The 23,198-nt window shown below is 41.5% G+C and overlaps 1 protein-coding gene across 3 annotated transcripts in view; it reads right to left on the bottom strand.

Annotated features, from left to right (window-relative positions):
- The window catches only part of BVES (blood vessel epicardial substance), a 179,486-nt gene that overhangs the window by 6,193 nt on the left and 150,095 nt on the right, over window positions 1–23,198 (bottom strand). For 2 of the 3 annotated variants that reach the window (XM_066607980.1, XM_066607971.1), the window contains exons 4-7: window positions 17,759–17,946; window positions 15,250–15,358; window positions 12,808–12,975; window positions 7,777–7,918 (exon numbers count right to left, since the gene is read on the bottom strand). In XM_066607980.1, the coding sequence (XP_066464077.1) occupies window positions 7,777–7,918; window positions 12,808–12,975; window positions 15,250–15,358; window positions 17,759–17,946 (607 nt within the window). Of the gene's footprint in view, window positions 1–2,380; window positions 2,484–7,776; window positions 7,919–12,807; window positions 12,976–15,249; window positions 15,359–17,758; window positions 17,947–23,198 lie in introns of all 3 variants that reach the window. The other variant, XM_066607989.1, reaches the window with a different exon arrangement.

Raw genomic sequence — 23,198 nt, 5'->3', positions numbered from 1 at the left:
TGTGAAGGAGAGTTGTGAGAGGAACAGAGGCAGCGGTCTACAGACCTGACAACCTCACGAGAGGTGTGCTGTCCTCCAGGTGCACAAATCAAAGAGGTGTCTGATAGACTATCAAGACTCTTCAGTCCTACAGAATGCTACCCATTCCTATTAATACATGTAGGGACAAATAACACAGCAAAAAAAGGACATTGCAACTATCTGCAGAGAATTTGAAGACCTAGGCAGGAAAGTGAAGGAACAAGGAGCACAGATAGTCTTCCTATCCAGCTTGCTAGTAGATGGCCATGGAATAAGGAGATAGCACCATCGACTTCACCATTAGAATCCTGTACCAGCAGCAAAGATTTGGGTTTCTAGGTAGAGAAGTATGATGTCATATGCATCACAGAAACTTGGTGGAATGATACACATGATTGGAATAGAAGGCTTGAAGGATACAACTTGTTTATAAGAACCAGACTGTATAAAAGAGGAGGAAGTATTGAGTTGTATGTTAGGAAAGCATACACCTCCACAGAGATTCAAGCTTCAGAGCATGGGAGTTTTACAGAAACTGGTAAGAATACAAGGAGAGAACAACAGGAAGGATACCATAGTAGGCATTTGCTATAGGACAAGCTATGGATGAACTCTTTCTACATCATATGGCCAAGTTATCAAAAAAGCATGACATAGTGATCATGAGAGATTTTAACTCTCCAGACATTTGTTGGGAATCTCTTTGAAGCAAAAGAAATGGGTCCAACAAATTCTTATCCACTCTTGCTGACAACTTTATCTTCCAAAAAGTGCAAGAGAAAACAAGGGGATCTGCTACCTAATTCTTACCAACAGGGAGGGAATGGTTGAGGGAGTAAGAGTAGCTGGGGCCTTAGGAGGCAGTGATCATGCTATAATTGAATTTTGGACAACAAAATTCTGACTGGCTCAAAGACAGCAGCTCAGCAGACATATCACACAGGATCAGTGTAGATATGTCTGCTGAGACGCTGTATCTAAGCCTATCCTTGTCATACGTCAGTTGAGACACTGTATCTAAGCCGATCCTGTATGATACATTTGCTGAGCAGATGTATGTAATCTGCAATACGTCTGCTGAGAGGCTGTATCTAAGCCGGTTGCATGGGATACGTCTGCTAAGATGCTGTATCTAAGCTGGTCCTGTGTGATATGTCTATTGAGATGCTGTTGCACAAAGGATCAGCTAAGATACAGCAGCTCAGCAGACATATCACACAGGATAGGTTTAGATACAGCGTTGCAGCAGATGTATCACACAGACCCTGTATCTAAGCCAGTCATATGTGATACGTCTGCTGAGCAGATGTATCTAATGCGATCATCTGATATGTCTGCTGAGACGCTGTATCACACAGGGTTGGCTTAGATACAGGGTCTCAGCATAGTGGCCACGGTAGTAAAACAGACCCCCAATTGTTATACAGACCCCCAATAGTTGCTGCAGTAGTAATAGTAATATTTTTAATATTAATATTTTTGAGTGTTGTATTGTGAGGAGAAGGTATAACTAATAACAGCTGTGATTAAAGGATTAATGCACACAGGCAGCTCTAGTGAATTACCTACACATTCAAATCTATGTGCACGGAGTAGAATTTTCCACAGTGATATGATATTGTAATACATATGTATAACATAAAAGTATTTTCTGTCAAGGAGTTTCATCTGGTTTCTATCAACTCATCCTATCTTTTTTTTGGTTGCCTTTTCGGGCAATGTAGCATCTTCAACATCTGAAAAAAATAGCATCTGACATAGTGGATTTGTTCCTCCAGAGAACAGCAGCGCTGGATGTGTTAGCTACTGTAGCCAATTAGCTCTCCATTCAATTTAACTAACATGTGCATATGACCAAAGAAAACATGCATGGTGGTGGAGGGGTTGGGGCTAAAAACTGCTTAGCCAGCTATATGAAGACAATGGCCAACATTAGAAAACTACTGCATACAATGTATAATCTATCCAAATGTCCACTCTGTAATCCAATAGGTCTATTACTTGCAGACACAGTTGCCAGTTCATTCAATCAAGGAGAAAAAATAGTTGAGAACAACAAGTTGAAAAGTAGTTAGCAATGCCTAGCACTCTACTGAAACAACTGGAAATAGGAAAAATCTGAAATAAAAGTTTTAAGTTAGGAAGTAAAGGAACATATAATGAGTCATATCATCATCTTCATTGTTCAATCAACACAAAGATGCTGAAAACAGGAAATAACATTTTCTTTTATTTGCTTTGTTTTTTAGTGCTTTGGAGATGACTGAATTAAAAAGATTTGTACTGCTGCAACTTTGGACTATATGGTAATTACACTGCTTAAAAGCTTAACCCCATTCTAACATGCAAGCATTAGTACCTTGTGAGTAGTTCTTGTATGGTTTAATGACGTTATCAACAGAAAACACCATGCGTCACACGACCCATTCCATATGAAATATAGAACTCTTGGTGGTTATTTCCTTAATGTAAAGGCAGATGGTTAGTAATCATTAAGTCAGCAGACACATTAGTCTTGGTAATACAACAACAATATTTAAAATAGCATACCTATAAACTAAACGAAAATCATTACATTTATTTATTAAAGAATGTGACAATATGGCATATACAAAGTTTACAGTCTTATAGTATAGACAAAAGTTAACTTGTCATATTGTGGCCCTTGATTACATCAAAGGTTTGCACATTATATCCAGCCAGGGATGGGTTAATGGGTAAGCATGCAGACATAAATATAATTAAATTAATCCAATATAAATAAATCCAATAGGTGGCGCTGCAGAGGTATTGTTCCATCTTCCTTATTTGGTAGTGATTAAAATGTTCAGCAATTTTGTATAAAGGAGGATGATGCAAGAGAGTGGGTGGGCACTTCATTCAGGGTGCAGTAACCCCAAGTGATGGCGGGAGGCTCAAACTAAAGAACAGTGTGTCTGAGGAGGAAGGTAAACCAGCTACGGAATAGTCAGTCTAGCAGACACTCCTATCTCTCTGCAGGATTTATAATGTCTCTGAATGTATGGCGAACTAGGGTGTCCTGTCCTGCTACGGCATATTCTTGCTGGCAGCACTGCTGTCTGCCTCCTATAGGTCTGGATTTAGTGAGTGGCTGCTCCAGCTCTTTCTGGTCTGAGCTGTCAATACAACCTCCTGTCTCTCCGTCTCTCACTGTCTTTTTCTTCTGGACATAAACCAGGAAGATTTAAAGGGGATTTCATCAGGATAGGTCATCAATAGTTGATCGGCTGGCGTCTACCACTTGGGATCCCTGCCAATCAGCTGACTGCACAGGCTTCGGAGCTCTATTGCGCACTGTGGTCTATTCTCAGGCCTGTGATCTCATGTACAGCCTGAGAACAGCTCAGTATCATTCAAGCGATTGCAAAAGTTAAACAGAAAGGCGCTCCATAGTGCAGAGGGACCCAAAAATAAAAGCAGACTGAATAAAGGGTTAGGAAAATTGGTACCTCCAATGGTCGTGCAGTGGCACACCACCATAAAAGCACAAATACGCAAGAAAGCGCACTATTGGACATGGTATATGGGTGGCAAACAAGGCAGGCAAAAAAAACCATTGATGAAGCAACCAATCTAAAGAAAAAAGGGGTGGGGGTATTAATGTTGAGGGAGTTAATGGTAAAAATACTCACTAATACTACTAATACTAGTTCCTATTCCTTATATTGTTTTAGTGTCCAGCCTAGTTTACATTTGTAGTCATAATTTTTTATTAATATTCATTATTAATCCCTATGGCTAACTTTACCCTAGCGAGCGATATGGGTCCGTGAATCCTGCCCTCATATCGCGCTCGTCATCCATGTGAAATTTTCATGAATGTGAGGCATTTTCATGGTAAGACACCCTCGCGTCACTTCAGGGATCCTCTGGCGCAATTGTCACAGCCGCGGCAGAGGATTGCGAAGTTTCTCCCATTGCTTTCAATGGGGCTGGCGTATCTGCCACCGGCCTCATTGAAAGCAATGGGTGTTGCGATATGAGAGCAGGAAGCAAGATAGAACATGCAGGGTTTTGTTTCCCACATTGTGGTGCCATGAAGGAAAATATCGCTCATGTGTATGAACCCATTCAAAAGAATGGGATTAATATTTGTGCAGCTCACAACAAACAAATCTTGTGCCATTTTGACGCCCAAGTGAAACCAGCCTAAAGGACCAAGCGCTGTAAATATATGGCGCTTGGTCCTGGGGTTTAATCCTGGCGGATAGCAGAAGCACGGTGCTGGATTAAAGCCTTAATGAGCTCTATGTACTAAATGTGAAAGCGGAGGTGTTCGCTCCTAGCAGACTCTGATCAGCTCTCTTAGATGACTGATGTCACTACAGGGCATTGTTTTCCCCTGTAACTGGTGCTCTTATGGATGCCCCAGCTACAGTGAAAAAGTATGAAATTAAAAAAATAAATAAATAAAAAGAAAAACACACAATGTAAATGACCCCCAGAGGTCATATTAAAAAAAAAGGTACAAAAAAAAAAGGATTTGCAGAATAAAAATATATACAAAAAAAAAAATGACCCAATGCCAAACAAAACAGTCACCATAGACACCCTGCATTCCAAAACTATATAAATTATATATCAAAACATCCGAAACAAAATAACCCATTCCCGGACTTTATTTTAGTGTAAATCTACCAATTGTAAAAAACTATATATATTTTTTTAGCTTTTTACCCCTAATAAAACTAGAAATTGGGAAAAAAAAGTTAGGAGAAAACATAAGAGAGTAGCCCTATATATCTCATGGGGGGAAAAAAACGCAGCAAACATAATTTTGGTAGCTGAAGAAAAAAAAAAAATAGGGACAGTAAAACCACCACATGGGTAAAATCCCTGAAAAAGGTCTGGTTCTTCAGGACCATATTACAGTAAGTCCTTAAAGGGGTTAATATTTGTATCCATTTTTATACTAATATTCATGGTTTATATGGAAATATAAAAAATAATCATAATACACTTTATTCTAATATTGCCCTTTTATCATAGTGTATATTTGTGATATATCTAATTAGCTTGGCATAATTATAGCCCTATTCACCCAGTCTTTCAGTTCTATTAACGTGCATTTATACTCATGTTAATTTATTCTTCACCTGCTCTGTAGCTTCTCTGCATTTTACAATTGTACTTTTCTTCAATGTATGCTTGTTTACAAGCCGACGACCAGCATTTTTGGCTACAGCTTGTACTTGTACACATCTGACCATCTGTTATTTAATCTGATTGACACTTAATTGCTATTTTGTTTGAGCCGCTAGCTGCATTTATTATTACTGTATATCTATTCTAGTTAGTGGCTAACCCGCTGTTACAGTCTCCTATTTTAATTACAATTATTGTAATGTCTGCTTTGTATTTGATACTTTTATTTTAATCATTGTGCTCAGTGGGTTTCCCGGCATTTATCGTGTGACCTATTGATGTCACCCGCTGGTTTCAGCCATGGGAGTCCTACATCTCTCGGTCCTCCCACATTACTGTGTAAATGGCCAGATGAAGAGGTCAGTCTGGCCAGACAGGCGTTGCTTAGCTTCACATAAGGGTTGCTGATCGACTGATTGATTGGTCCTCCTCTTCAGCATACCTAGAATATTTCAAGTGAATAGCATTGAGCTACAATATCAGGCACAGCCACTATACAATGTACAGTGCTGTGCCTAGCATGAACTAAAGTGAAAGCAGCACTCACCCCAGCCCCACTGTCACTTCAATCAGCTGACTGCTCTTCACGTTCAAAAAAAAAAAAAAAATGTTATAATTTTTCTATTTTCCTATTGATGCAGCTGGCTAGTTTTTTTTTAAGGACACTTTGTGGTTTCCATTTACACCACTTGAGGGAACATGTGCTTTATTAATTGCTTTTTATTATATTTTTTGGGGGTGACTGAAAAAGTACAATTGTGGTGTTTGTATATCTCTTTTCATGATGGTACTCCTTGATGTGTGTCGATTCCACTTGTAGTTTTGCTCACTGGAAAGGTCCAGATACGCAACCACACGAGTGCGCAGCCACAGCAAAAAAATCTAACGTGAATTTGCCAATGTCATCATACATAAGGGTCCGGAGTACTGGAGAACAGGAGACTGAATACAGGAAGAGGTCTCATTTTTGATTGAAGTCTAAATGATTATTGTCCTTTACTTGTTAATTATGGTGTATTTATATGGGAGAAAAGTTAGCACATACCATAAATTTAAATGCCATGCCTTCTCATTGTGTATTGAATACATATGAAATTACCATTTCACTTTTCAGAATAAACTGTGTGTGTACATGAAGAGTAGAGCCATTTCTGGCCATTATTTGACTTGCAGCATACATTTTAAGCAGGCTTCCCCGAACTAGTGGGTGGAGAATAGCTACTATGATGTCTCACAGGGGCATAAATATAGGGGGTGCGGAGATAGCAGTTGCTACTGGGCCCAGGAGCCTTAGGGGGCCTGAAAGCCCTGCCCGTTACATACCAAGACACCAGAATTATAAATGGCATATGGTAAATAGGGGGCCCTATTACAGATTTCGCAAATGGCCCAAGGGCTCCTAGTTACACCTCTGATATCTCCCATGTGTCGCACACTGAGAAGAGAAGAACCTGCTCCTCTATTATCTCTCCTGGACACAGAAGCAGTAGCAACATGGAAGAACGTATATAGTATCAAGTACTGAGCAATGCATATGTGATCCTAGCAGCTGTAAGACAGTGAAACAAATACTATTAGCTGATGCATGTGTGCATCTCTCTTCCTCAGCTCACCCTACCTCCTCCATAGTCTTGTAGAGGCAGCATGTAATCTAATCTGTCAGTGTCCTGTTAGTCGTCTCCCAGGATAGATTTAGCAGTGAATTCACAGTGAACAGTTTAGGAGGGGAGGAGTAAATGAGCCCGATAGTGGAGAAATGCATGTTTCTCTGATAATACAGTATTGCATAGGTTCTAATATCCACCTGTATCATTGTATCATTGATTTATACAGAGTTCTTTAATGAATCAGATCATTTTAATCTTAAATTCACCTTGCTAAAATTTGCCACATTGTGTCCAGTGTTGAGGTTCAGAATTAGACAAACTAGCAAATTTTGTACGTTCTACGGTTTGCAGAATTCCTACTGCCAGAATTTTGAATGTTATTTGGCAAAGTTAACTTTAAAAGGGTCAAATAAAGCCATATTAAAAGGAGCTTTCTGGTATTAGCAAAAAAAAAAAAATCAATAAAAAAAAATCAATCTGCTTTTTCTTTAGAAACTGTACCCCCTTTTATTGCTTGCATCTGTTATTATAGATTAGTACCTTTCAACTGGTTTTTGACTCAAGTGAAGAATTATGTAAACCATGAGAAGATGTTCCATATACCATGCTAACATGAATAGTTTTTACATATGCAGGAAAATAACAACATCAGGCTGTGATGGGTGACTAAGTGCGCTAAACATGGAAAAATAGCGCTTGCCTGAGAGGCCCCATTGAAATCAATGGGAGAGTTACACCACGATTACCGGAAAAAACAGATGTGTGAGAGTGATCTTAGACTGTATTTTCTGTGTGTCAGTTACATTTATTCATCAGGGGTCACAAAAGCTACATTTATTGTGATATCTATTCTCATCCCAATTAGAACTTAATGTTCTTCAAGCTGCTTAATAAGCCACACAATGTGCCGTTATTAATTGCATGACAATGTGTTCACAAACATGAAGACAGATGCTGACACAGATTTTTGTGGGGCACTTACGGAGAGAAGAAGCTGTTGATGTTCCACGCAGAAAGTTATGCAAACCATCCTCACTGTCACTTGTGCTGGCCATGCTGTTTCTCATCTGCATGACAGACAGCTGGGAGCAGAGGCTAGGCTGACTGTCAATTTTCTTCGCCACCTTAAGGTAGATAGGAAAACCTTTCCATCATTTATATTTATTATATGCATTTTCTACTTCTAAAAAATACATATGGTTAACATACGGTTCTAAGGAAGAAAAAAAAAAAGGGGGGGGGGGGTGCATTTCTGAATAGAGCACCATCATTTTTATTCACATAATAGCAATATGCAGAACAAACCAAACAAGAAAAAGCCCTGTTTTAGTGCAGTATCTTTCAGATTTCAATTCCTCGGTATATATAGTGAAACCTATTAGAGACAACCACCCAAAATTGCATTAACCACTTGTGGATGCCCAAATGTCTTAACACATCTGGCTGGCCAACACACATTTCTAAAATGAAGTGGCACAGCTGCAAGAGAGCGTAGCCAGCTGACGGCCAGTCTCCCAATAGTGCAGGCAGAGATGGCTTATTAGGCCTCTACCCTCCTAATGGCTATATACACAGCTCCAGATGAGCGTGGAAGGGCAATGTTGCTTAACCCCTTAGTGACAAAGCCTGTTTGCCCCTTAATGACCAACTAATTTTTCAGTTTTTATCACAGTTGCATTCCAGGAGGTAGAACGTCTTACTTTTTCTGTCCACATAGGTGTATGAGGGCTTGTTTTTTGCAAGTCAAGTTGAATTAAAAAAAAAAAATCACATTATCTTGAGTCCATATAAAGTATAACTTTTTTTTCTGTTGTGGTGGACATGGTGGTTGAGGGAATCCTGCCATTTGTTTACGGCATTCAGTGTGCAAAATAATGTGATAACGTTATTCTCTGGGCCAGCACGATTTTGGGGACAGCAGGTTTATACAGCTTGTTTTGCTATATTTGTACACAAAACAACTTTTTTGTTTTATAGACTCGTGTTGCTGCCTTTGGAGAGCCATTCAGTTCAGTGTAAACGCAGCAATGGTTGAACGATAAATCATTCGCTTTTCGTTCATCATATGCAGGCATGAAAATCGTTAGCTTGCTCACTAATGGTTTGGTTTAAATACTGATCGTTCAATCGCTCTTATTGACTTATACAGTGGTTGTGAACAACTGAATGATTTCTTGTGTGAACCAGCCAACGATGTATCTGCCTGTATAAACAGGCTGACTGAGCGAACTCTGACGTCATTCAAAGAAATCAGCAGGTCTAAACAGACCCCTACTGCAGCAGTCCCAGCAATCATGATTGCCCAGATAAGTTCTGCTTTGCAGCCAGGAGGTTGTATTTTCCCTATACCTGGAGTATTATGGCAGCCGCAGTTACAAGAAAAATCAGCAAACTAAAAAAAAACAAAACAAAACACCAATATTATTAATAGCCCCAATAGACTTTTAAGACCACATCAGGGCCCAAGGTGTAAGGTAAAGTAACATAATGGGAAGCTTAACTATAGATCTTCTAGTGATAAGGATGTATATTCCCAACTAATATACACTCTGGCCGCCTGCAGACGGCCGGGCCGGATCCCACTGTGAGAATGCGGACCCGTGCACCGGCACAGCCCTGTGGCTCACCCACTCCTGGCGTCTCCGAAGCTCAGTGATGTGCTGGCACGTGCGCAGAGCGGAGCCGGCGGGTGTTTACTGACATTTCTGTGCGAGCTTCTGTGAGACCCACACAGAAATAGAACATACCGCGATTTGTTTTCTGCGTGCATTTTCCCGCGGACAAATCGCAGCTGTGTGCATAGGATTGCGTTTTGCAATGCAATCCTATGCAGCCGGGCACGAGCGAAAATTCTGTGGGAAATCCTGCCGCGGAATTTCCGCCTCTGTCAAAAAAATAAGAAAAAAAAAAAATCAAGCACCTAGAAGGAGCCATCTTCTTGCCCTAAAACTCAGCATGCAGTTTAATCTGCGGCAGATATAGAAATAATTAGAGTTGTGGTGTAATTAGATGAACAGTCTTGCTACCTGAGGCCCTAAAAGTGGTTCCACTCTTGGCCTATAAAAAGGCTCCTAGAGGCTACTTGTGTGGAGTGGACCTTTTTTTCCCCTCTTGTGTAGAGCTGCTTGACCATGAGACATGCCTCTATGATGCTATCAAAGAGATTTTGCCCCGTTGGCAATTCGAGAGTGGGGCATTATTGGAATGTTAGAAACTGGATTGTCGCATTGACGAATAGCTCGCTACCTGGGCCCTTCTGGCCTGATTGTTAGGAGGTGTTGTGAGTAGTGGATGTTTGAGGGCACACACACACAAACACACAGCGACTGTGCTCAGGATGCCCTCAACAGGCATTGTCTGAGGATTGTCTGACAAGCATGAGTAGCATCTACTGTTTCACTGTACACCATTTAGAGACAGAAGGCCCCTGTGTCTATCTAAAGCATTTCCAGGTGCTTGGCTGCAGGACATTTGGTCTCACAGCTCCTATTATGTGCACTGCCTTTGACATCCATCCACTGTCGCCTTGTATGCATTGGTGTCATGAAAGATGAAACTGGACTGCTACAGACTTCAAACATATTGTCTTGACAATGGCTGTGTTTGTGTCTGGAGACCTAGGGGTGATCAACTCTATCCTACTTTTGCTGTGGAGTAGTCTGGGGGATCATTGCATATGACAGTTGGTCAACCTTAGCAATTGTACTAATGGTGATTGACTGTCAATGACAACTCAGTGATATGTAAAGAACATCCTGCAGCCACATGTGTTGCCCATCATAGCAAGGCATCCAAAAAGGCATTTTCCAGCAGGACAATTTTCAGCCGCACACAGCAAGGCTGTCACAGGAATGCCTTTACATCACCACCGAACTGCCATGGCCTGCCCAATCTCCAGATGTATTGCCAATAGAACATATTTGGGACCATCTCAGATGCAATCTTCAACAGCCTGTGAGTTTACACGATCTAGAGGCCCAGTTGCAGCAAATGTGGACCGATATGCCACAGAATATCATACAGAACGTTTATGCCTCCACGTCTGCCCAGATCACATCTTGCATCCAAGCTAGCGGCGGTACAACAGGGTACTAGAGCCTCCCTTCAAGGGTTCAGTATTTCACAATTAAATTATCCTTTTGTTCTGATATTGTAATGACTTACCTATATCAACGTTACAATCACACAGAGAACGTTTCATTAGATTCCGACAACTCCTAGGTGCTGGTTTTTATTTTTACAAGGGACTATATATACACAGTGAGAGAATATACAGTATACATTAGCTACCGTATATATTCAATATTACTGTCAAAGCCATTTGCAAACATAATGCATTGGTAATCATGTAATGGATTTGGGCATAAAATTTGACATTTCCATTAGAATTGTGCCTTTGTACATAACAGTAGCTACCAGCTTAGTCTACATCACTCATTACTTTATACACCACTTTTGCCTTACAGTAAATGCTGATGATCCCAAGAGTAAAGATGGCTATTACTGTATAGTCAGAATTTAAAGTCAGCAGAGAAAGTTAATTTAACCCATGAATGAAGTTTAGATGCTCTGTTTCTTCAATGCCCCACATCTATTTTAGCCAAGTGAAGAAAAAAGGATGGGTAGAGCAAACCCCCAGAAATTCCGAGGAGTATTCATTCACAGAGCTGATAGTGGCCCTTTCTTTTGGGAAATTAGAGATGGACAACGAAAAAGGCGCTGCTGCCAACCAGATTAGAAGCATCACCGGGATGGTTGGGCTTAGGATAAGACCAAATAACTGGAATAAAAGACCTGGTGTGTAGCACAACCTGCCAATAATGATTGTATCTCGCAGAAATGGGTGTGTAGATCATACTTGTTTATTGGCAGCAAAATGCCAGCAACAAAAAACAAGGCCTCTTCATCAGTTAAGCTGGGGTGTAAACAGAGGAAGAAGTGTTGAGAAAATGATGTAATTCCTATGTGGCGGCGTAGTGTAAGGTACCAAGACCGATGGCTGCAAAGGTGTCAGTCTTCCACTTCACCCCCTGACAAAGCTTGGCCATCTGCTGTTCATGCCATTTAGGAGACCATAAAAATGCTTGCTAGTTGGCTGCACATCTCAGCATAGGGACGGACAATAATCTTAGCAATTAGTCATACCGACAAAGCAAATACTCTGCCTCAGTCCACAGAGGAAAGAAGGGCTGGCCGACATGTTTGTTGTCAGCCAGGGGGTCATTAGCAGGTAGGTTATCTGTCCATTACTCTAACATTAAAGGAGTTTCCCAGAAAAGCATTCATCAGTTATCCACAGGATAAGTGATAAACATAAAGGGCCATACCATTGGAACTCAAACCAATAACTAGAATGGGGGACCTAGGGACCCTGGTTCCTTCTCAGTGCATGACCATGCTGACAAACTGGAGCAGTAGTCAAGTATGAGTAGCGCCACTCCATCCAAACTTTATGCAGTTGATGGAGGCAACCTAGTATATTGTTTGCCAGCTTCTATCAGACTTTTGGAATCGCCCCCCCCCCCCCCTTTAAATAATAAATTGTGTAGACAGGTGAAAAATGGAGTGAAAAAAGGATGTTCCAGGACAGTGTTAACTTTTTCTGACCCACAGGCCATCATCAGTGAAGGATTAGGGCGGGCCTCCGCTGATCAACCAATTCCTGCTGCCGTTGTTGCTATGGTCAGCAGAGGAAGCAGAAAGTATTGTCCACAGTACAGTGGTCCAGGCTGGTATTGTAGGTGCAGCTTCCATCGAATTCAAAAAAAGCTACGCTCTAACACCAACCTGAGTTGCAGCTGCACAAAGGAATCAGGTGATTGTGGGAATCTGAGTGGTGGGTCCCCACCAATCATCTATTGATGGACTGTCGGTCATCAATAGAAAAACAAAAAGTCCTGGAATATTCCTTTAATATTCCATAAACTGCAGTATAAACAAATGCAAATATTCTGATGTGAATTTCCAGTATTCAAAAGCATACTGCTCAAATATTATCTAATAAAGTTCATACCTTGTCACTTAATGTTGGATCATTTAGGGAGTACAACTTATTTGTAATGTCTTTGCCAATCAGATATTTAAATATTTCGTACAAGAAAGGTTCAGACTCCAGGAAATACGTTAGCCTTTCCCGAGACCAGCACAGAAACACACAGTTATCATCTGCAGTTATCGTAACCTAAGAATTGAAAAATAAAAGCAAAAAAAAAAGGCGTTAGAGAAAAACCTTTTACCTTACCTAGGTTTGGGTTTTCAAGTGAAAGACGACGATGAGCGACCGGATAACGAAAACTGCAACGATTATCGCTCAAAAGATAATCGTTGTGTCTAAATGGGCCTTTAGGACTGGTAAATCAACATAAATGCTGTACAGTCCCAAATAACTAACCAACATTACTTGATTACCATACAGCTGCCCAGGGTGGAAGGTGTCAAATAATTGGACCCAGCTGTTGCTACTGTATAGGCTCCAAAAGGTAATATGCAGATCAAAGCAAGTATACAGATATTTGAGGAAATGAGAAATAAATGGTTGAAAGGACAATCAGAAACAAGACTGCTGGTGGAGCAATACATTCTCCAGGTTCAATCCTGCCCTTTTCTTCTCCAATGCACAAAATTAATTAAGTTTACCTGATTGATTAAATTAAGGGATTACTTTATCACTAACTAATGAGGTGTTTAAAAGGTTATTCCTATCACAACAAGTTATCCCCTTTCCACTAAAACAAAATTCAAGCTTAAGCGCTTGGCTATCTCCTATGGTCCCACGGAAGTAAATGGAGCAGAAGTGCACATGCGGGTCCTCTGATGCCCACAATTTGGAAGGCATCACAGCTGAAATTTCAGGATCGGTGGAGGTCCCAGTGTTTAGAGCCCACTGATCAGCAGAAGGGTTATGCTACCTACCCCAATTTATGAAATCTACTACAAGATCCTACTAACTAGTAAAATATGATACACCCCATGATTCACAATAATTTTCACACTATATCTAAATAAACACAAACAGTGCTAAAATCAGTGTATCAATATTATTTGGAGTATTTTGAAATTATTAAATGAGATTTTCCCATTCTTCAGTACAGAGTACGAGTCCTGAACTTAAGTACTTCTAAAAATCTCATTAGATTGGGTTCACACGGGCGTAAATACTGTGGAAATCTTGCGGAATGACCGCACGGAAATACCATGAGACTTCCGCAGCAGAAATGCAGCTTCAAGACGCGTGACGTTCAGTGACGGGTATACCACTGTGGCCATCTCTCCTCGTAGAAAGGAGAGATGGCCGCAGCGAAGACGGCAATAAAATTGACATGCCGCGGCTTTTAATTCCACGTGACATGTCAGTTTCAGCGTGGCTTAGCTGCAACGGCCTCTTCGCAGCGTGTGGATGATAATTCTGCAAAAATCTCATCCATTTTGCTGCCTTATCCTAGGATAAAAATTGCAGGCGGAATTTCTGTGCAGAAAGTCTGCACGGAAATTCTGCAGCAATTCCGCCCCGTGTGAACCCAATCTAAGGCCTCATGTCCACTCGCACGCACTGATTCCATCTGCTGAATCCTGCAGCGGAATCCAGCTGTGCCGCGGACATGGACAGGAAAATACATTTTCTTACCTGTCCAGATCCAGCGCGGGTCTCCTCCGTGCCAGCCGGATCTTCTTTCTTCAGCACGGCAGATGCGTTCAGACGCGCCGGATGACATGCTGGATGCATGCGCAGTGCAATTTTTAATTTTTTTTTTTTAAATCTTCTGCTTTCCTATGGATCTGTGTCAAGTCCACAGTGACAGCTGTGGGTTTGCCGCAGATCAGACGGCTCCCATTGACTTCAAAGGAAGCCGTCCTGTGGCATCCGCAGAAAATGGAGCTTGCTGCGATTTCTTCCCGCGCAATCCGCATGCTAGGAAAAATAAAATTACATCCGCATGCTTTTAACCGTTTTGTGGATGCTAATACATCCCTATGGGCGGCTTGATTTACGGATCTCCCAAGCGGGACATGGGGCATAAGACTGTTGTCACTATTGGAGGGGGAAGGTGGATATCTGCAAACATCTCACATTGTGGCAGAATAAGGCCTCATTCACACTGGCTACAAAATCATCACTAGAAAAACACATGTATGTGAAGCCAACGGTTTCCAATGGGTTCTTTCAAGCTACAAAACATAGCGATGATTTTGCAGGGAGATTTTGCAGCCCGTGTGTACGAGGCCGTAACAGAACTCCGCATGAAGTTGTAAGAAACTGAAAATCATATCTTCATCAAATAGGCTAGGAAAAAGCTTCATGTAAATTATACTGCTGGTCTCTTAAGAAAGATCAAGACAGCTGTAGAACATATCATATATATATATATTCTACACACCTTATATATACATACACACATATACAGGGACAGACAGACAATCAGAAAACAGATGCAGAAGTTTTGGTGTACAAATGTACCTGGAATTTTTCACCCCTTTCCATCTCAGTTGATCTGAATTCAGGAGAATCAATATAAGCATTGGAATAAATGTTATGCAGAAAATGACCTCTGTAGGAAACCTTCATCCTGATATTGTATAAATAAAGACAAATTAGAGTTTAGGATCCATTCCGAATTACTGATTTGGCACTGACACAAATCAAGTATGTTGTGGAGTAAGTAAAGTGTCACTCAAAAAATCTTGGGGAGAGCCTTATCAGAAAAATGGAGGCTGGTAAAAAGGCCGTCTGTCATCATCTTTGGGCCGCATAAACAACATTTTGGGGCTCAAAAGCTGAGGAAACTGGAGGTCCTCGGAAGCTGCTTTTTAAAATAAACAAATCCCCCCCCCCCCCCTCCCCACATTCCAGCACTGTGCCCCTGAGAAATCAGTCCATGCGCACAAACGGTGACTCTTTGCAAAGGCTGTGTGCTGTCCCATTCATCTTCATGGGAGAGCGTGCACACAGCCTTGTGAAAAGTCACTGGCTGCGTATTTATTTCTCAAGAGCACACAGGTTGAATTGGGGGTCTTGGTGAGTATAAAAACCAGCTTCCTGGGAACACCAATCCCATCACCATTAAATCCCATAACGTAGTTCTGACTTTACTGGGGACACAGGGAATGGCTGAGTATGAAATGGGGCTCCCCAGACTCCCAGTCCCCTTATCATAAGCACCATAACTTGACAGTTGATAATACTTATGCACTCGTAAAAAAAACAACAAACAAAAAAAACCACAAGCACCTAGGCATTGTTGTAGTAATCAAACAAAGCTTTCTACGAGCAATTGTAACATTGATATAGGTAAGGGATTACAATATCAGAGCAAAAGGATCATTTATTGCAGAATACTGACCCCATAAAGGGAGTGCCCTGTTGGGCCGCCTCTAGCTTGGGTGCAAGATGCGATACAGGCGGGTATGGAGGCACACAGGTTCTGTATGGTATCTTGTGGTGTATTGGTCCATGTTTTCCGTAGCTGAGCTTCTAGATTGTGTTAACTCGTAGGCTTTTGAACTTGAATGTCTCAGATGGTCCCATACATATTCTATTGGCAATAAATATGGCGACCGGGCAGCCAGGGAAGTGTGACAATGTTGTGGGGACATTCCTGTGACCCTTGCTGTGTGTGGCCGAGCATTATCCTGCTGCCTCTTGGAAGCCACCATGAGAGGAACACAAGTGGCTGCAGGATGTCCTGAACATATGGCTGAGCTGTCATTGTCCCTTCTACCACTACTAGGGATGACCAGCTGTCGTATGTGATGACCCCCCCCCCCAGACCACCACACCAGCAGGGGGGCAGTATGCTGCTCCACAGCAAAGGCAGGACTGAGACGTTTATCCCTAGGTCTCTATCAGTGCCCAAACCTGAATTCGTTGCTGTAGACAACCTGGTTTCAAACTGTAGCAATCTAGTTTCATTGGAGGAGAAGCTGGGTGGGCATCAAAGGCAGTGCACAGTGTTCAACTGTCTTTCAGAGATGCACCTGAAGGCCTGAAAATGGTGACGCCTTGTTTCTGGATGGTGAAGAACTAAACAGTTGGAGCAGCTCATGCACTGGTGGTCTGTTGAGAGCACCTTGAGTCCGGCTGCCTTGTGTGCATGCTCTCATGCATTCACTGGTCCCAACAGTCTGGTCATAATGGCCCAGGTGGCGGACAATTCATTGATACAATCATCTGGCTTTTTGCATTCCAATAATGTGCCCCCTTTCTGTTAACTGGGCAAAATCTCTTTCTGGGAGTCATGGTGTCTAGTGGTCAACAAGCAGAAAAAAAAGAAGAAGAAGAGGTCCACTACACAGACGTAGCTCAAACAGACTTTTTATAGGCCAAAAGTCTGACCACTGTTAGACCTCAGGTGACAAGATCATTGTTTTAAATAACACAACTCTAATCCTTTGCATATCTGCCTGAGATGTAGCTGCATGCCCATGAGCAATGCGGAATACGCCACGGGAGTACCGCAAATAAAAAAAAAAAAAAAAATGGCAGCGAGTGATCGCGCTTTTCCGCGGTTTCGCTTCCATTGATATCAATGAAGTCCTCTTGCGGCGAATCCATGGTAAAATAGAACATGCCGTAATTCTTTCACAATCGCAGAAATCCGCAGTAGGAATCTGCATGTGTGCATTGGCAGTCAGAAAGCAATTAGCTTCAATAGAACTATGCCACTGCGGAATTCAAGCATGGGAAACGCTATGCAAATCTGTCCGTGGCCATTCACCCAAAGTCTCTTCCTACCTTGGCCAGTTAACACACTATTTAGATAAGGTGTTCTATGCTTGTAAATATAAATTGTTTTTGTGCTTTGTAGATTGCTGTGTCTGGTAAACAATAAAAGGGACACAACTCCAGATGATTGGCTCGGGTACTAGGAGTTAGACGCCTGTATAGAAATAAATATTAAGGTAATAAGCAAAGCCAACTTTATAGGTGTCAAGCAACAAAATAAAGTTCATTACCATAAAACACTTACTTCCCTCTCAGAAGTATACTTAAACGGTCATCAACAGAAGTCTTGTCTTCTACTGCATAAGTCTGTCCCTTTTGTAAGGTCTGAATATTACAAAATTGTCCAGTGAGTCTCTTAAATAGTTCAGGAGGCACATGAAGAGGCTCGAACATTTTATGGTAGATGCCTTTCAGTTCCTTTTCAATTTTGATCTAGAATGTACAGGGAAAAAAAAGCATATTTCCATAAACATAGAACAAATCCATTGTTTAGGTCCTCAGATAACTCAATCTGTAGTAATTGCATTACTAAATGAAATAAGTAATACTGACTGGTACAACGGCTAGTTAAGATCTCATTTTTAGGTAGGATGCAGCAAAACCACAATGTTCTATAGGGAAGGGATTGCACAGTTGGAGAATACAGATGAACAACCAGACAGATGCCTGCTATTAGAAAAAGGAAACGCTAATATGCAATACTAACCCTTGCCTATCTTTACTACGATTTTTTGCTTACACTACATGCATGTATTTGCCAAGACAAAATATACACATCACACCATGGACTATATGGTCTCTCTTGCTTGTCATTTAGAATATGCTTTTGGACCGTGTGGGTGAGAAGTTAACAGCAAAGGATACACGGCTCCTGCCTAAGTGCCGGGCTGTCCTCCCGATACTTCCAGCAATAGGCTAGAACAGGATAAAACTCCACCACCACTGCGTGGGAGCCCGGGATCACAAGTGACACATACCTCCAGTAAGCCTGTCTTAACTTGTGCTCACAGATGGCAGATTTGCTGTGGATTTTAATGCAGATTTCGGTGCTCATTTGCCACAGGTAGATTTCACTCCCTTAATGGATGAGTGAATCTGCACCATTTGTGTGAACTGGCAGCAGAAAATTCACAGCAAATCTGCTACATGTGAGCATACTGTAAGTTTTATTCTCAGTAGGCTTGTGCTGCCTTCTACATGCTTCTAGCGGAAACACCCCATTGAACAAGCTGGTGAGGACTAGAAGGGTTAATAAAGCGTTGCCTCAAAGTGTGCTCTGGAAGCTGGTTTTGTATCTTCTCCTTGGAGACCTCACCGCTTCAGACGAATGCATCTCTAGATCAATTGTGTCATATATACAGTAATATCTTATGTTAATAAAATATGTACCCCCTTCTCTATCCTAGATAATCAAGAAAGGAGCCACTGGCCTACATCAGAGACATTAAAGGGGTTGTCCTGCGAAACAAAGTTGGGGTTCAGCACTTCTGTATGGCCATATTAATGCACTTTGTAATGTACATTGTGCATTAATTATGAGCCATACAGAAGTTATTCACTTACCTGTTCCGTTGCTAGCGTCCTCGTCTCCATGGTCCCGTCTAATTTTCAGCGTCTAATCGCCCGATTAGACGCGCTTGCGCAGTCCGGTCTTCTCCCTTCTGAATGGGGCCGCTCGTGCCAGAGAGCTGCTCCTCGTAGCTCCGCCCCGTCACGTGTGCCGATTCCAGCCAATCAGGAGGCTGGAATCGGCAATGGACCGCACAGAAGACCTGCGGTCCACCGAGGGTGAAGATCCCGGCGGCCATCTTTGCAAGGTAAGTAAGAAGTCACCGGAGCGCGGGGATTCGGGTAAGTACTATCCGTTTTTTTTTTTTAAACCCCTGCATCAGATTTGTCTCGCGCCGAACGGGGGGGCTATTGAAAAAAAACAAAAACTCGTTTCGGCGCGGGACAACCCCTTTAACATTTCACTTCCCTGGACCACAAAAATCTGGGTGCATCTTATAGTCTGAAAAATACAGGTAACTTACGACCCTGTGAAAATGTCATTTTTGTATTGTACATTTTGACTTTCAAGTAAATATAGCTGGTACATAAAAATGGACTTAGGGTGAATGCATTAACACCTTCGTGAACTAACTAATTTAGCCTTAACCTGTAAGCAATACAGGATGTAAGTTTACGGCCTGGCTAGGCGGTATATAACACAAATAGGAAGTAATTTTACGTTCCTGTGGATGGTGCGGGTTCAGAAGCCATCCCGCAGCGATAGCCGGATGACCATTAGCCGGCCTTCCGTTGCAACAGCGGGGATCAATAACAGAGGAGATCAATGTTCTACATGTCTATGTAGATCGCGTCATATAAAGGGTTCACAGAGAAAGTGCGCTCCCTCTGTGATGTCATAGGCCCTTCCCGATGATACTGGTATCCGGGCCGGCCATAGTCTAATGATTGCTATAGTAAGCAATAAGGCCTGGTTGTACAAAAGTACTGTAATGCATTATCATAGCGATCAGAGCTTTTATAGTTCAAGTCCCCTACAAGGTCAGAAGTGTAAAAAAAAATGGCAATTACTCCTGTTTTCCTAATAAATTTTAAAAATCCCATATTTGGTATTATCATATACATAACAATGCGGACAACAAGTTAAATACATCAGTTATCCTGCAAAGTAAAGGCTGTAAAAAAAAACAGACAAAATTCTTATTTTGTTTATTTTGCCTCGCAAAAAAAACGCAATAAGTGATCAAAAAAAGCCTTATGTACAAAATAGTACCAATAGTTACCAAAAGTCCTCACAGAGCTCAGTCGATGGAAAAAAAAAAGTTATGGAACTTTTAATGTAAAAAATTAAGAGATTGGTTTTAAAATGTGCAAAAGGGGAAAAGTCTAAAAAATATATATATTTTTTAAAATGTTGGTACCGTTGTAATCATAGCAACTAGGAGGAAAAAAAATTGTCATTTATGCTGCATGGAGAATGCTGTTAAAAATATATATTGGGCAATTGATGTTTTTTTCTTGCCCAAAAAAATTAGAATAAAAAAGTTTTACAATACATTATGTACACAAAAATGGTACAAATAAAGACTACAGTTCGCCACGCAAAAACCAAACTCTCATGCAGTCATGTCGACGGGAAAAAAAAATATTGATTTTGAAAAGTAGAGATTAAAATCGCAAAAAGAATTGCTGCGCCCTTTGGAACAAAATAGGCCATTTCCTTAAAAGGGTTATTATCCAGGCTTTAAAAAAGGATGGCCTGTCCTCAGGGTCGATCATCAATATGCGATTGGTGAGGTCTGCTACCCAGGATCCTTGCTGACTGAAGGCATTCACATAAGCACCGCAGCTTCTTCAGTATTTACATCTGAGCACGACACTATGTTCACACTCAGAATGCCGTATTAGTTACAGCGGCAGGTCTGAGCACTACAGGCTTGTCCCATTAAGTGAATTTCATCTCCACTATGAACCACTATCCCACAGCATTTTGTCCTTCCTATTATAAGCAGCATCTCCCCTAGTATTTGTACTGCCATAGTGATGCACCTACAGAAGGTCTGAGCAGACATACTGTGGAGGTAGGAAAGAAAGTAGCAGTGTTGGTGATGAAAATTAGCAAATCATCAAATGGTCAGCATTGCCACATATTGTAAAAAGTCTCTTTCTGAGTCAAAATACGTTTGTATTTATATCAGGTTTTAAAATAAAAGTACTTAACCCTTTCCAATCTAATTTGTATCCTGGTTTTCCTAGGGGGCTTACTCTTTTTCTGCTGTTATCCAACGGCGCTATCTGCTGGCTAAAGCCAGTACTGCATGAGGTGACATAGTGGATAGGCTCCGACAGCAGAGAGGCTGGCAATATACAGTAAGAGAACCCCGATGGATGTCTTCCAACATCGGAGCTGTACAGCCTTAAATCATAATGTCTTCAGAGGTCAGACAGTGGATTGGAAAGGGTTAAAGCAACCCTATGGTGGGCCAGGCAGTATATTACCTGCAGTTAATGATCTGCCAGTTCATGTTCCCGCTTTCAGCTGTCCAAGATGACCACCACAATCTTCTAACTACCGAATGCACATTGATTGAACTGATCACATAAGCGGCCCTGGCCAATCAGTGAGGAGGTACTATAAAGGAGTCTATACTACCAATGCACTGTGGGGATTAGGTAGTCTGAAGATTGCATTGGCCATTTTGGAAAGCTGAAAACAGGACCTGGAACAAATGAATCAGTGAGCAAGCAGAGAACAAACACAGGTAATATACCCTGTCCAGTCCTGGGACACAATTTGGTCATAAAACCAGAGGGTCACTTTAACATTATATTCCCTGAGAAAACATCCCCCTTGATTGGTCTATAAATCTTCATATTTACTTAGAGATTTAAGCCTTTTAGCAGCAGAGATATGTTGCTTTAGTTTAATGTTTTATCCTCTTTTAGCAACCATAAGTTTTTTATCTCTCCATCGACACTGCTGTACGAGAGCTTGGTTTTTGCAGGACAATTTCTATTATCATTTAATGTGGCATAATGTAATGAAAACTTTAAAAAATACGTTTAAGCAGGGTGAAATTAAAAAATAAATGCAGTTATGCCATTTGTTTTGGAGGGAGGGCTTATGTTTTACGTTGTTCAAGGTGCGGTAAGCATTACACGCTCACTTTATTTTGTGGCTCAGTAAGATTACAGCAATAGAAAGTTTATAAAGATTTATATTTTACTACTAGAGATGAGCGAACCTACTCGGCCATGCCCCTTTTTTGCCCAAGCGCTGCGATTTTCGAGTACTTCCGTACTCGGGCGAAAAGATTCGGAGGGTGCCGTGGGTGAGTGGGGGTTGCAGCGGGGAGTGGGGGGGGGGGGGAGGGGGAGAGGGCTCCCCCCTGTTCCCCGCTGCAACCCCCCGCTCCGCCACGCCTTCCCCCGCCGCCCCCCGAATCTTTTCACCCGAGTACGGAAGTACTCGAAAATCGCGGTGCTCGATCGAGTAATTACTCGAAACGAGTAGGTTTGCTCATCTCTATGTACTACTTTTTAAAAAAAATACACTTATTTTAAAACAACTGCTTTCTGTCGTCATATTTGGAGAGCCATTACACTTATGTTTCTGTGAATTGTGAAGACTTATATTTTGTGGTAAGAGTTGTAGTTCCTATCAGTGACACTTAGGGAACGATTTTTTGATCACTTTTTAGTCAACTTTTTTGAGAGACAAATCCCCGCAATTCTAGTGTAGATATTTATTACCTTCATCGAGCTAAATAAATAACACGATAATTTAATACTTCAGACTTTTAGGAACACGGTAATACCAATCAGGTAGTATTTTTTTTCCTATTGTTTAGATTTTACTGTGAAAAATGCAAAGAGGGGACTTGAATTTGCAATCACCTGTACTATACACTGCAATACTTCTATATTGAAATATATAGTACTTTTCAAAGTTGCCAATTTTGCACAAGCAAGGGTTAATAGGCATCCATGTATGGCAGCCTTCACTAGACCTCGAGCAGCCATGCAAACCTATCAGCCCCCCACCCCCCAATTGGTGTGGGTGGATGGGGGGGATAGAATGCTACCTCTTGCTTGAAGCTTTAACAATACCATCAGCACTGACTGCGGCATCTACTGTAAATAGTTAATAGCTGCGATCAGAACTAAAAAAAAGT

This window comes from Eleutherodactylus coqui, chromosome 1 (genome assembly GCF_035609145.1).
Source record: "Eleutherodactylus coqui strain aEleCoq1 chromosome 1, aEleCoq1.hap1, whole genome shotgun sequence".
NCBI lineage: Eukaryota > Metazoa > Chordata > Amphibia > Anura > Eleutherodactylidae > Eleutherodactylus > Eleutherodactylus coqui.
Note: the sequence above shows the minus strand (reverse complement) of the source record. Positions and strands in the feature narration are given on the sequence as shown.